The sequence below is a fragment of the Eptatretus burgeri genome, chromosome 11, assembly GCF_056783735.1.
Source record: "Eptatretus burgeri isolate ZD-2024b chromosome 11, Ebu_testis_v1, whole genome shotgun sequence".
Taxonomy (NCBI): Eukaryota; Metazoa; Chordata; class Myxini; order Myxiniformes; family Myxinidae; genus Eptatretus; species Eptatretus burgeri.
Window position 1 is genome coordinate 80,497,855 of NC_140971.1, and position 13,446 is coordinate 80,511,300.

The window sequence follows — 13,446 nt, forward strand, 5'->3', positions numbered from 1 at the left end:
CGTTACATCGTAACTGCATCATGTATACACCACACAAACACAACACAAAGATACACCACACCGAACAAGTCCTGGAGAGGATCTGCCATCTCTGATTGCTCTTTCTAGTTTTTATTACTTCCACCACCGAAGGTGGACAGAGGATATGTTTTCACCACTGTCTGTCCGTTGTGAGCAAGATATCTCAAAAAGTTGTGGACGAGTTATGACAAGGGCTGATTCGATTCTGGTTCAGGTCCGAATCCAGATCCGGCCTATCAGTGGGATACAAAACATAAACAGTTCAACCTGGTGGAGGTGTGTGCTCAACCCAGTGCAGTTCTAGTTTGTTGGGTTTTTTTTTTGCAAAGAAAGCTTTTAACGTGGATTTCAAACCAAAATAAGCAAACGGTATGTATAGCATGTTATAACGAACAGGCTCCATATATATATAAATATATATATAAAATTAACTCGTTGGGAAGGTGATATTTTGCATACGTACTATGTAGATATAGCCCGTAACAAATTGAGAGCTGCTAGAAAAATATTGTTCGACACCAGACAATGACATTGTGTTTCGGTGATCGTAACGTGTCGGATTTCAGAGTTATATAGCGGTTGGTACAAGAGCAATGCGAACTAAGCATAAAGCTCGTTAGGAAACAAAGAACGACCGACCATGATGTGTCCATATCAATGATATCATTACTCGTAAGTAGTCAAAATATGTTCGTTTAGACTACTGTAAAGTTCAAACGGAGGAGTTATTTAAAAAGGAGGTTATAGATATGGATAGAAGCTTGTTTCCTGCTGTGTTCCGTGGGAAAGTATACGAGGTACACGTGTGTGCCCAGGGCCGGATTTAGGCATGGGCAAGCTGGGCAGTCGCCCAGGGGCCTCCACAACCAGGGGGCCTCCACATATTTCATGAAAAAAAATTGTAAGGAAAAATGTATTTGTGAGTGCCTGAATGGTAGTTGGTAGTTAGTGGAACAGATACAAGATATTCATATATAACAGATATAAGATATTCATCTATAACAGCTACAAGATATTCATCTATAACAGCTATAAGATATTCATCTATAACAGATTTCAGATATTCATCTTATCTCATTCTCTATTTTATATAGAAGTTCAGATTCTTTGTTCTTTAAAAATATACTTTATGGATGACTGTAAATTTGTCTTGTCACCTTTTTAGTATTCTAAAGTAGGGTGGGCCTCCACTACTGAAGGCTACCCAGGGGCCACCACATGTCTAAATCCGGCCCTGTATGTGCCATCGGTCAGCCCGGCTGGACCTCGGCGCCGTGTCCAGACCCGAGTCGGCCACGTTGCGTTTCACGTTTGCTTGCTTAGAATCAACACGGTGAGGAATTCCGGTGGAGACGGAATGTGTGGGAGGCAAAGGATGATTGTGAGGTGGGAGTTGCTTGGTAGCGGTGGTATGTGGAGGGCGGTCGGGAGTTGTCTCTCAATCTCCCGGAGGGAAGCCGTGCATTGTTGCCCAAACGCGGCGCATTGCTGTTTGTGACGTAGGCGGACTGGGTAGATAAAAGGCAGGAGCGTCGGAGTGAGAGTCAGGTGGGATACCAGAAAGGGCTGAAGGAACTGGACTCGAGGAAGGAGGGGGTTGAGCTCTTTCGACGTCTCTCATCGTCTCGGTCGGTGTTCCTCGCTCGTCTATCTTTCTCCTTCGTGCAGATATCCTTCACATGATGCGTGTCCTGCAGGTGGTGTGTGTGCTCACGATGGTTTGCGTCGCTTTCTCGAACCGGGTGAGTTTCCCACTCGCTCTGTAAAACGGTTTGCCGTCCCACCTCCGCACACGTACACACATTTCCTTCTCCCAGACTTGTGCCTTCTCTTAGTTAGTTGGTGGATATTAAAGATCCCACGGTGTCCTTCTCTAAGAGGAGGCGAGTTATCGCCGGCACCATGGACAAATTACAAATTCCCGCCCTAACTACTGCTGGGAGAGTGATGGCAAACCACCCAGCCTGACCCCTGGCCACTAAACTGCTTGGGCTCCGTAACACCGAGTACGGCACATCAGGGGTCGCACTATGGAAGTTGTTGAAAGTCCATCGTCGTCACAACCTGTGCTTTACTATGCCCATTGACGTCATGATTCAATATGACCGTGTTTGCAGGCTCTGGATGTGAACTGCCCTCCAGAATGCAGCTGCCTGGTGGAGACCCCACGGTGCCCGCCTGGCGTGAGCCTCGTGCCGGATGCATGTATGTGCTGCCAGGTGTGTGCGGGACAGCTGGGAGATCTGTGCTCCGCGCGCCAACCCTGCGACCTGCACAAGAACCTGCGCTGTGGAGATAGCGGCCTATGCGAAGGTAATTGGTCTTTCAAGCACGTACAGTCGGTGCACTGGTCACACCTTCAAGTTGTTCTGACTGTAAAAGTATGGTTGCATAAATAGTTACAGAATTAATATTTTGCACATCACCCACACTTCCATTGTTGTGCATTTCTTCAACAGCACAAGGTGGCGCATCTTGCTACATAGGAGATGTGATGTACCGATCCGGTGAAAGCTTCCAGCCCAACTGCAAATACCAGTGCACCTGCTTGGATGGCACCGTGGGCTGCCAGTTACTGTGCTCGGAGGACGTGCGGTTGCCCAGTAGAGCATGCCCCTTCCCGAAACGCGTCAAGGTGCCTGGGAAGTGCTGTGAGGAATGGCAGTGCGAAGATCGGAAAGAAACTGCACTGGGTGGACATGCTTTGGCGGGTAAGGATGTGCGTGCCCTCTATTGAGGTTATCGACAGTTTTTCAGACATCTTATTTTGAAGATCTTGGAAATGCTCTTCAACATGCATCACAACCGAGAATGATTGTCGTAAAATTGTGATGTAACATTTTAGTTGGTCATCAAGTAGAAGTGACCCAAGAATTTGGGATACAGTATTGCATAGAGGTTTCTTCAAGATATGTGCAGATTTCTGCCAATTTTCTAATCAAGGTGTGCATTTGATAAATTGCTGTGAATAGGTGAGCCGTACTTTTGCACGAGTGGATGTTCATTTTTGACGATGCGATTCGGAGCAATAGTGGAATTTTTGTCAAAAAATGTAATCTAATCCTCACCATCGTTCCTCCTTTCCCCTTTCTCCATCCCTCCTTCCAGCCTTCCGCCAGGAGATGACATATGGCCCGAGACCTCAACAACTCCGTGGTAACTGCATTGTGCAGACGACTGATTGGAGTGCCTGCTCTGCAACATGTGGCATGGGTGTATCCACACGTGTCTCTAATGATAACGAGGAGTGCCGACTCGAACAGCAGGCTCGCCTATGCACTGTGCGACCCTGTGGTCAACAGCTCCACAATTCCATCAAGGTAAGGCAGTTTGTCTCCTGTGATCCCAAACTTCATGTCTGCAACATCCATGGGAATGTGCCATGAAAATAACATGGTATATGAATTTCTTTCCCCTGTTTTAGTTTTGGTATTTATCAAGAACTAGCAAGGGTACACACAGCATTGCCCCATGCTGTTCTAATCCTGTTGGCATTTTGAAGAAGTCAAATTTTTTGTGGGGGGGGGGGCTAAAACACTTCCCCACACCCACAGAGGAATGAGTTGGGGATCATTTAATATTACCTTTCACACAGTTAAAAAGGCTTAGACCCTATAGAGTGATGTTTGGAAAATTAAAATTAAAAATATCATCCCTTGTTTTGGTAAAAAAATATATATATTTATTTATTTATTTGCCTAAAACACTCCCCGGCTCTCACTGGTGAACCTCTGAAAATTTGCCGAAGATCCATTTGGCCATCTCTGAGAAAAATGATGACAGACAAACTTCTGTTGCAATACAGCTTTTACAAAAAACACAAGAGATGTCTTTTTAGATTGATTAATGTAATTTGATTGATCTTTTCTCCTCTAGTCTGGTTCATCTTGCTACTGATTGGTTAATCCAATATGACATCACCGATGATGTTTCCATTATGTTAATGAGCCATTTACAAAAAGTATCTTTCATGTTGACCAGACTCAGTGGCATAATAGTTTGAGTGTCAGCTCTGAGTCTGGGAGATCGGTGGTTCGAACCCCGGGCGAGTCATACCAAAGAGTTAAAAAATGAATGTGTGGGTGGAAACGAGCTCATTAACTTGGTACGTGCTGCTTCCTTTACTTGCTGAACACTCAGCATTTGAAGGGATAGAGCACAGAGAAACAATGCTGGGAAGGCAATGGCAAACCACCCGGTATAACCCTTGCCAATAAACTGCAACAGCAGCACCAATGCTCTGTAAGGAGTGCGGCACATCAAAATCAGAAGTTTGTTTCACATCACATGCATTTCAAAGTCTCCAAGTGATGTTCACCAATCTTCGCTTCTTCTCCCTCCTGACTCCTCCACAGATGGGCAAGAAGTGCTTGAGGACCCGACGCAGTGAAGAGCGCATTCATCTTCGTTATTCGGGTTGCATCAGCAAGCGCACTTTTCGCCCCAAGTACTGTGGCTCCTGTACGGATGGGCGATGCTGCACTCCCTATCACACGCGAACAATGCCCGTCGCCTTCAAGTGCCCCAATGGTGAGCGCGTCACCAAGGCTGTGATGATGATAAAGTCTTGCGTCTGCCATCGCCACTGCCCAGAGGACAACTCTCTGTTCAGCCAGGCTTACGGACGCAATATGCTCAACGATATGGCTTAGCTTAGCCGCATCACAGCCGAGCCTCTGGAATATGTTGCGCGTGCGTGCGTGCGTGTGTGTGTGTGTATATATGTATATGTATTTGTATACATTTTAATTTTGTACAAGTTGCACTATATTAATATTTTCATTCTTTTTAGTTCCTAAAGATGTAAAAAGTACACCTGCTGCCTGTTAAGGGTTTGTTCTAACTCAATTACTGAATGTCCAATTTTTGCAAAAATGAATGTTTTTGTTTGTTTGTTTGTTTCCTTTCCTCACTTTAATGCAATTCTTTGTCTTTCGTATTTGTAGCTTGTTATTCAGGATCACTATTATGAGTAGGTATTTTTCTTTGGTCGTCATACAAACTTTCTTCCTGTGTTTTTCGTGCTGATGCATTTATCCAAGATGCATAACATTCTCATTTAGTTGTGTAGTTTTGTGTGTTGTCCTGTTTGGGAGAAATATTAATGAGAATGTTCTTAATACTATCACTGTTGGACTGCCTTTCTGTTTGAAGTTATATATTTTTGTGCGATTTAATTTTTCTTTGCAAACTCCTTCACTGCATGCTTGCCGACATGGCCATGTGATGTGATATCTTGGTGGAGATGGATAGAGCACCACCAGTGTGAGGGGTCATTGTTTACCAGTTTATTTTTTTTGACACCTTTTTATAACTGGAGACTGATATAGTTGTACATTTGTTTGATTTCTCCCTGCAATCAAACCTTTTTTGTGCGTGTAAATTGTACATAGTTTGGTTTAATTTAATTAACCTTGTGCTCCAAAACATTTTCCTGGAGTATCTCTTATGATTAATATTATTTCAACATGAATATTCAAATATGATCAACAGATGCGTTTGTGCAGTTTTCAATAAAATATTTTATATTTCTAACTTTTGCTGTTTTATTTATTTCTTTTAACTGTCTTATAGAATACCTTTTTCTCAATAAAAATTATATATATATATATATATATATATATATATATATATATAAAATCTCATACTATGTCTATTGTGGTGTCTCTTACTCTAAAGAGAAGATGATTAAAAAATTGGATGAAAGACTTACGAAGCCACTGGATAGATCTTCAGTATTGAGCTTACCCCCTACAGAAGACATACCACTTGTGGGATTAGATTTCCGTAAGTACATTGACAGAGCATAGCATTGGGGACAGACAAGTACGTGGACATTGGCAGGACTGGTAGGTAGCTTGTGTGTCGATGGGTGATTATATAAATGGGTAATAACCATGTTTGTGAGTGGGTCTCGTCAAAAAGTGAATAACCATACTTGGTGGCATTGTGGTTAGAACGTCCACGACAAGTCTGGGAGCTTGGCAGTTCGATTCCGATCCTGGCCGCGTCGTACCGAAGACATTAAAAATGGCATGTGCTGCTTCCTTGCTTGACGATCAGCATTCAAAGGCTAGACGGACAAACCCCATCACTTGGCATCCATTGGGAGGAAACTTCTTCATTGCCACGTTGAGTGTGGAGAGAAAAGTGACGTCATAAAGATGTCATCATACCCAAAGTGCTCTGGGAAGTGATGTCACTTTGCTCAAACTCAATGGCTGTGTTTGTCTAAAATAAAATTGGTGTGTGTGTGTAACAGCTCCTCTCTGAGTCTAAGACTGTGTTTAAAAAACAAAAGTGAATGTGCTGTTGGGTTTGTTCATTGTTTACCTCTTCACCACCTCCGTTCCGAAAACATTTTAGAAATACAAAAAGCCATCCCACTCCTCAACTTCCAGTAAAATTAAGGAAATAAAATGACAGATAAATTAATGTGATGTTGATAAAGTAGGCATGAGGGGCCAAATGGCTTCCTCCTGTATCCAAATTACTTGTATTTCCTTGTAAGTCTTGAATGCAAGGGGTCATCACCCCCATCAGAGACATTTTCATAGTTCTAAACATTTTCCACCAATAGGAAGGCTAAATAGAGGAAAGGAAGATATGGGAGTGAGATAGGAGCAAAAAGAGAAGGGTGAAGTGTGAGATGGTGTCAAGATACATCACTGTGGAAAATATCTTGAAGCATGGACATTTGCTTCCTTGCCTGAGACATTGTATAATACTGGTCTCTTTCAAAAAAAAAATAATAATAATAAATCCAAAACATTTGTAGGTTTCCAAAAACACCATGTTTCAACCAGTAAACATCCGACTCAAAAAAAGCGAAAATGCCATGAAAATTGGCTTCGGCTAATATGGGATACGCTCACCAACCCACGCTTGGCAAGTGTGGCGAGTACGAAAATTGAGGGAGCCCTTAGTCCTGCAGGCGACTGCAGACAGACGATGGTGATGAATATATGAGTATTGTCTGATCAGAACTGCTAATGGTGTTATCACACAATATAGGTAACATCACGTGACAGTAATGGCATGAGTGGCATTAAAAATAAAATAATACACTTTCCAATGGAGTCATTTTTCTTCTTCTGACAAAAAGTACACGACTTAACATTGCTAACTGCCGTATTGGATTTACACAATAAGCCAGAACGGCACTCGGTAGAGTGCAAACCTGTGCCAGGCTGAACAGTTTAGGTTTTGTATCCCACTGATAAGCTGGATCTGTATCTGGACCTCAACCAAAATCGAATCAGCTTGTTCTTCTCACCTACCAACTCATCCATCTAGTTTCATCCGAATCAGTCCATAACTTGAGATATCCTGTTATGTACCGTTTTTGGCCCTATCTCTCAATAGTGAAGAATCACTTCAAAAATTAGAGCAGCCGGATCCGGATCTTCAGCAAAATCGAATCAATTCATTCATCCTTGTCACACACCCAACATGCCCACCAAATTTCATCCGATTCCATCCACAACCTTTTGAGATATCCTGCTCACAGACAGCCAAACACACAGACAGGGGTGAAAACATAGCCTCCGTCCATCGTCGGTGGACGAGGTAACTATTTCTGGGAGTCAATAGCGGAACAACAATGACAACAAAAGCCGATCACCGGATTCTTCAGTGTCAGGAAGTTATTCGTATATAATAATAATAAAGAATCCGACTCGTTGAAGTGGAACGGAGTCCCACATAAAGGCGAATGCTGCTACCTTGTGGGTTTGAAATAGAGCAAAGCGTTATCCACAACCGCAATGATGTGAAACCTGGCGACGCATCTTAAGGGGCTGTCACACCTTGACGTTTTAGCCAGTGTATGGCAATGTATCAAAGTGTATGTAAAACACTGACGTACGCTGAACTATTGATGTTTTTTTTAAGTTTTTGGCGTATTCATAACGAGTTGGACGTATCCATAACGTATTAGTAACGCACACAGAACGTTTCGATAAGGCCTAAGTCACATTTGCTCTACGGCGAGGATACGGCGGCCGTACGCCCTCTGAATTGACAGAAACGTGCGGCAGCCGCATAGTTTCTGCGGTGGCCTCAGGGTGGCCCTACGCCGTTTGGCTATCTTTTACAGGCCATAGGGGTCGACATGGAATTATAACGCGGAGTTATAACTTTTTTCATTTCTACGTTGGCTGTAGCAATTCGACATGCCGTAGTTGTGTTCCACGTCGACCGTACGTAGGGCGTATGGTGGGCTTGCGTAATTCATGCGGCTGCCGTAGTCTCTTATCAATGAAAAATGAATTTTGCCCTAAAAACCGAATACATTTTAAAAAAACCGAACACAACGAAGCATTCATGTTTGTTCACGCGTCTCCCCCACCTGTTTGAGCCGCATCTTCGCGCTTTGTTCATTCAGTTCGTCGGTGGAAGTCCTTGTGAAAGCATCTCTCGTGTGTCGATCGCTACTTTACCTCGTGTTTTCACCTTGATTTGTGGTTTTTTATTTTGTTTTTTTACTCATCTTGTGTTTTAATTAATAACAAAAAAGCAATCCGATCACGTGGTGTGACGGACTGTCGGGCAAGGATTTAATTTCACAGAAAACCGGTTGTAATTTGGAATATCCATGATTACCTCAGCCCGATGCGTTTGATGAAAGTGATTGTGGTTCTGGGGGCATCATGTTTGATGAGCTGCCCTGGGGGCAGCGCTGGCAGAGTGCGCGAGCGATCGGAACCCAGGCCGGAGCTCGAGCCTGTGTGGACCTTTGGATGTGGTGATTGTACCAGTTTACATACCATACACCGCCACCGAAGGTCATTTACTCATCTTATTTTACCTTAAACATGGGGAATTTCAGTTGAAAGTGTCTTGAAAGTGGGATTTCTTGGGGTCCAGGAACAGATTAATTCACTCCATTATTTCTTATTGGGGAAATAGTTTGGGAATCAAACTTTTTGCAATCCGAACAGCCTCCTGGAACGAATTCAATTCGGATTCTGGGGGCACCACGTACTGGTATATTCCAAACTGTTATATTTTTATTTCAGTAAAAAAAGAACTGGTGTATATATATATATATATATATATATATATATATATATATATATATATATATATATATATATATATATATATACCCACTCGTTACTGTCCGTCTGGCCGCACGTTCGCCTTCCCTGCGGTCGCCTTGTGGGCACCTTGAGGCTACCTTGCGTCTGCCTTGAAAATTCTATGGTCGCCACAGGGACGCACTAAGTTCACCGTGCGACATCAAATCAAAGACCGTACGGCACCCCCACGTTTTCGGTCTCCACAATTTATAAATACGCCGTGCGGCTCCCCAAAAAATAAAAACATGTGAATGCTACATTGTGTGACCGTGGAAATACTGCAGCCGCCGTATAATTGCTCATGGCCATAGATTTTGGAGACCCCACGGCCGCCGTGGCAAATGTGACTTAGGCCTAACTTATAGATAACTTATACCAACGAATGCTTCGCTTGTTGTCGGCGTTCACAACGTATGCCCAATGATAGTCTAACGTATGCATAGCGCGCGGCAGCGTATCGCCGACGATCACGTGGCATAGCCAATTAAAAGGCTGCCGCTCGACGATTCAAATCATAACCACACTAGACATCGAAGTGTCAACATCACCGTCATACCTTGACGTTTTAGCCAGCGTATGCCGACGTATGAAAAATTTGCCGAATACGCTGGCACACATCGAATACGGTATGGGTATGTTTTGTATACGTTAAGAGCACGCTGAAGCACGCTGGCATACGTCATAGTACGCCGAGCACGTCGACAAATTTTAACATGCTTGAAATTTTTCGACATATGCCAGCGTATGACTCACACATTCCGCATATGCTGGCCATAAGTTGTAGGCACGTTATGCGATCGTTGACACACGTCGACACACGTTACTTGTAAGTTACTCATAAGTCGAAACACGTCGAGGTAATGTTTAGCGTACCCGAAACTTATTTCTAACCTATGAGTAACGTGCTTTGAACCTATGTGTAACGTTCTCCAACGCACATTGACATATGTAGACATATTTGATTGACGTCTTCCGGACGACCAGAGAACTTACTGAACATGTTTCCAACTTACAGCTCCCGTATAATGGCATTTTGGCAGCGTGTATCGGAATTGGTATATAAAAATGGGCTTCACAGGAGGAACCCGTCAGTGTTTGAGACGTTTACATAAATGCTACGTTTACATCTTTTTCATTGATTTTTATTTTGCTTTTTTGACTGATCTGCAGGGCGTTTCAATAAAAACCTATCCATGGTGGTCTGTTTCTTCCTTCCCTTCAGAATTTTTCTGAAATGCGTTAGGCAAGTGTCATTACACAACGCCAACGCACGACCAGTTGCCACTTTTCCTGGATGCTTCTTTTCTATAAATTCTGAAATTTTCTCCCACATTCCCAACATCTCCTTTGTAGAGATAACCTCCTCCTCCTCTGTCTCCACCGCACTACCCGCAATTTCCTCCAAAACCTCTGTATGCTGCATCTCCTGTAGCTCCTTTAACTGCTCCGTAGACAGTTCCTCGGAGTGCTCCTCGACGAGCTCGTTTACATCTCCTTCATCCACCTCCAGGCCCATGGACTTTCCGAGGCTCACAATCTCCTCTATCACTTCCGCTTCATGTTCGAAGCCTTCGAAGTCCCTTTCGGACACAGCCTCAGGCCACAGCTTCTTCCATGCAGAGTTCAAGGTCCTCCTTGTAACATCCTGCCAAGCCCTATCGATAAATCTGAGGCATATCACGATGTTATAATACTCCTTCCAGAACTTTCGAAGGGTTAGGTTTGTGTTCTCCGTTACATCAAAGCAGCGGCGGAAAATGTGCTTCGTGAAGAGCTTCTTGAAATTAGCAATCACCTGCTGGTCTGTGGGCTGGAGGAGAGGGGTGGTGTTAGGTGGAAGGTCGAGAACATTAATAAAAGATAACTCTTCGAGGATGTCGTCTTCGAGGTTCGGTGGGTGAGCAGGAGCATTGTCAAGGACTAGAAGGGCTTGCAGGGGTAAGTTATTTTCAAGGAGGTACTTTTTAACGGAAGGACCAAAGACCAGGCTTACCCAATCAACGAAGAACTGTCTCGTGACCCACGCCTTCGGGTTTGCCCTCCACGTAACCTGCAGTTTTTCTTTGAAAATTTTGTGGGACTTAAATGCTCAGGGATTTTCCGAATGGTATACGAGCAGTGGCTTAATCTTGCAGTCACCACTGGCATTAGCGCACAATGTGAGGGTTAACCTATCTTTCATGGGTTTGTGGCTTGGCATCTTTTTCTCCTCTGCTGTTATACAAGTCCTCTTTGGCATCTTCTTCCAAAATAACCCTGTCTCGTCACAGTTGAAGACTTGCTGGGGGACATATCCTTCGGCCTCAATCAATTCAGTAAAAGTTTTCAGGTAATCTTCCGCTGCCTTCGTATCAGAGCTCGCTGCATCACCATGCCTCACGACGGAGTGAATGCCAGACCTCTTCTTAAAGTTGTCGAATCAGCCCCGACTGGCTTTAAACGACTCTTGTGATGCCACGTCCGTTGAAGTGCCTGGTGTCTGCTTCAACAAGTCACCGTAAACGACTCGTGCCTTCTCGCAAACGATAGCCTCCGTCACGGTATCTCCTGCGAGCTCCTTCTCCCTCACCCACACCAAAAGCAGCTTCTCCATCTTTTCATGAACAGAGGTCCGCAGCTTCGAAATAACCGTAACGCCCTTGGCTGGCGTTATAGCCTTCAACGAATCCTTCTGCTTGAGAATAGTACATATCGTTGAAGTACTACGCTCAAACTCCCTCGCCAACTCGACAACACGCACTCCACTTTCATGTTTGGCAATGATTTCACGTTTCATTTCAAGCGACATCATTCGTTTCTTCTTAGCACTGTCTTTTGCAGTTACTTTTTTAGGACTCATGGTTGAGTTACAACAAAGAAATTTGGCAAAATAACTGCAGCAATGAAAAAACAAGAGCTAAACACAACGCAGATTACTACCGTACGACCCTACTCAACGAGATAACCAAGAGAACTGAACTAGTGAGTGGCGGAGATGCGTGAAAAGGCGGAGCTCGCTCCACTCGTAACTCGGATCTAGACTCGTAACAAAAAGCTAAAAAATCGTCCGAGCAACGGCTCGTAACTCGGAATACTCGTAAGTTAGTGCATTCGTATGTCAACGTATTACTGCATTTTCATCTTGAAAATCGATGCATTCCCCGCGTTCTCTCATTTGAATTTTCTCCACTCGGATCACGTTTGGGCCACGTGACGCCTCAACAGCCAATAGATCGGCTGACATCGTATGCGAATTACGTCAGACTGTCATGTGACCAGCTAAGTTGTCCACGATGGCAGCTTGCTGCAGGGAGGAAATCACCGGCAGCTGATCGGCGATTTTTGATGAATATGGCCAGTGAGGACGCTCCCCCGTGTATTATTCACCAGGACAATGGAGCGAACGAAGAAGTCAAACGTTTTACGTCTGTAAGATGGGATAAATGGAGAGAAAGTGTCAACAAATGGCTCGTCTTAGATGGTCACGAACGACGTTTAGCCGAGAGTGCCGGCGCGGGAGGACCAACTTCGATCATGGGCCGAGTGTACCCCGAGTGCCGGTGTAAAGATTTCAAGCTACCCCCCTTATATTACAAGTTACCTCCTGGTAATCTGAAATCGATTTCATCCTACCCCCTACGATTTCAGATTACCCCCCTCAAAACATTTATTTATGTTGTTTATTTACAAAAAATAGTAATTTAATTCATATTGAAAACTAATTAGGGAAAAACCATTGACCACGTGACAGCCTTTAAAGAGTTTGCAATGAATTTTGATTTTCATTATGAATGATTTTATTTTAATATTGTTATTAATTGAAATCAGTATTTCTCATACAGTTATAGTTTTTGCCACATTTTTATGAAATCCTTCTTCGATATACTGTAGTTGATCCAAATAGACATCCTGGTATATCTTTTTAACCAACTCAGACTATATTTACAATTATGGAAACAACGCAATAAAATCTATGTATAAGAAAGGCAATGAAAACAGCTTATTTTTAATTCACAATTTCGTTGTCGTGGTGGTGGTGGTGGTCGTATGGCAGCTTAGCTGCCGGGGTAGCTATCGTTTCTTGAAGCGCGACTGTGTCGCTGATGTAGTGCCCCTCTCCCAGTACACACACTGGAACTGGTACTCATTTTGCCGACCTCGGAAGGATGACAGCCTGAGTGCGCAGCCTGGTATTGGCTTAGTGGTTAGGGTGGCGACTTGGGATCCTAGGGTCCTGAGTAGTGGTTAGGGTGGTGACTTGGGATCCTAGGGTCCTGAGTAGTGGTTAGGGTGGCGACTTGGGATCCTAGGGTCCTGAGTAGTGGTTAGGGTGGCGACTTGGGATCCTAGAGTCCTGAGTAGT

At 43.9% G+C, this 13,446-nt stretch overlaps 2 protein-coding genes across 2 annotated transcripts; one reads left to right on the top strand and one right to left on the bottom strand.

Annotated features, from left to right (window-relative positions):
* Positions 1-1,270: 1,270 nt before the first annotated feature.
* Positions 1,271-5,556, top strand: CCN2 (cellular communication network factor 2). Its single transcript, XM_085847171.1, has 5 exons — positions 1,271-1,763; positions 2,139-2,334; positions 2,481-2,732; positions 3,130-3,341; positions 4,377-5,556. Exons 1-5 carry the CDS (start codon positions 1,701-1,703, stop codon positions 4,671-4,673), a joined length of 1,020 nt encoding a protein of 339 aa, XP_085703297.1. The 5' UTR covers positions 1,271-1,700; the 3' UTR covers positions 4,674-5,556.
* Positions 5,557-11,523: 5,967 nt separating this feature from the next.
* Positions 11,524-11,943, bottom strand: LOC147017477 (putative CENPB DNA-binding domain-containing protein 1). Its single transcript, XM_085847976.1, has one exon. The coding sequence runs from the start codon at positions 11,941-11,943 to the stop codon at positions 11,524-11,526; it is 420 nt and encodes a 139-aa protein (XP_085704102.1).
* Between the last annotated feature and the right edge of the window lie 1,503 nt (positions 11,944-13,446).

Bases quoted from the DNA above. Each gene is read 5' to 3' on its own strand.
- CCN2 (XM_085847171.1), top strand. From the start codon at position 1,701: ATGATGCGTGTCCTGCAGGTGGTGTGTGTGCTCACGATGGTTTGCGTC. The intron at 1,764-2,138 runs GTGAGTTTCCCA...CCGTGTTTGCAG, and splicing joins GCGTCGCTTTCTCGAACCGG to GCTCTGGATGTGAACTGCCC. The intron at 2,335-2,480 runs GTAATTGGTCTT...TTTCTTCAACAG, and splicing joins AGATAGCGGCCTATGCGAAG to CACAAGGTGGCGCATCTTGC.
- LOC147017477 (XM_085847976.1), bottom strand. From the start codon at position 11,943: ATGAGTCCTAAAAAAGTAACTGCAAAAGACAGTGCTAAGAAGAAACGA.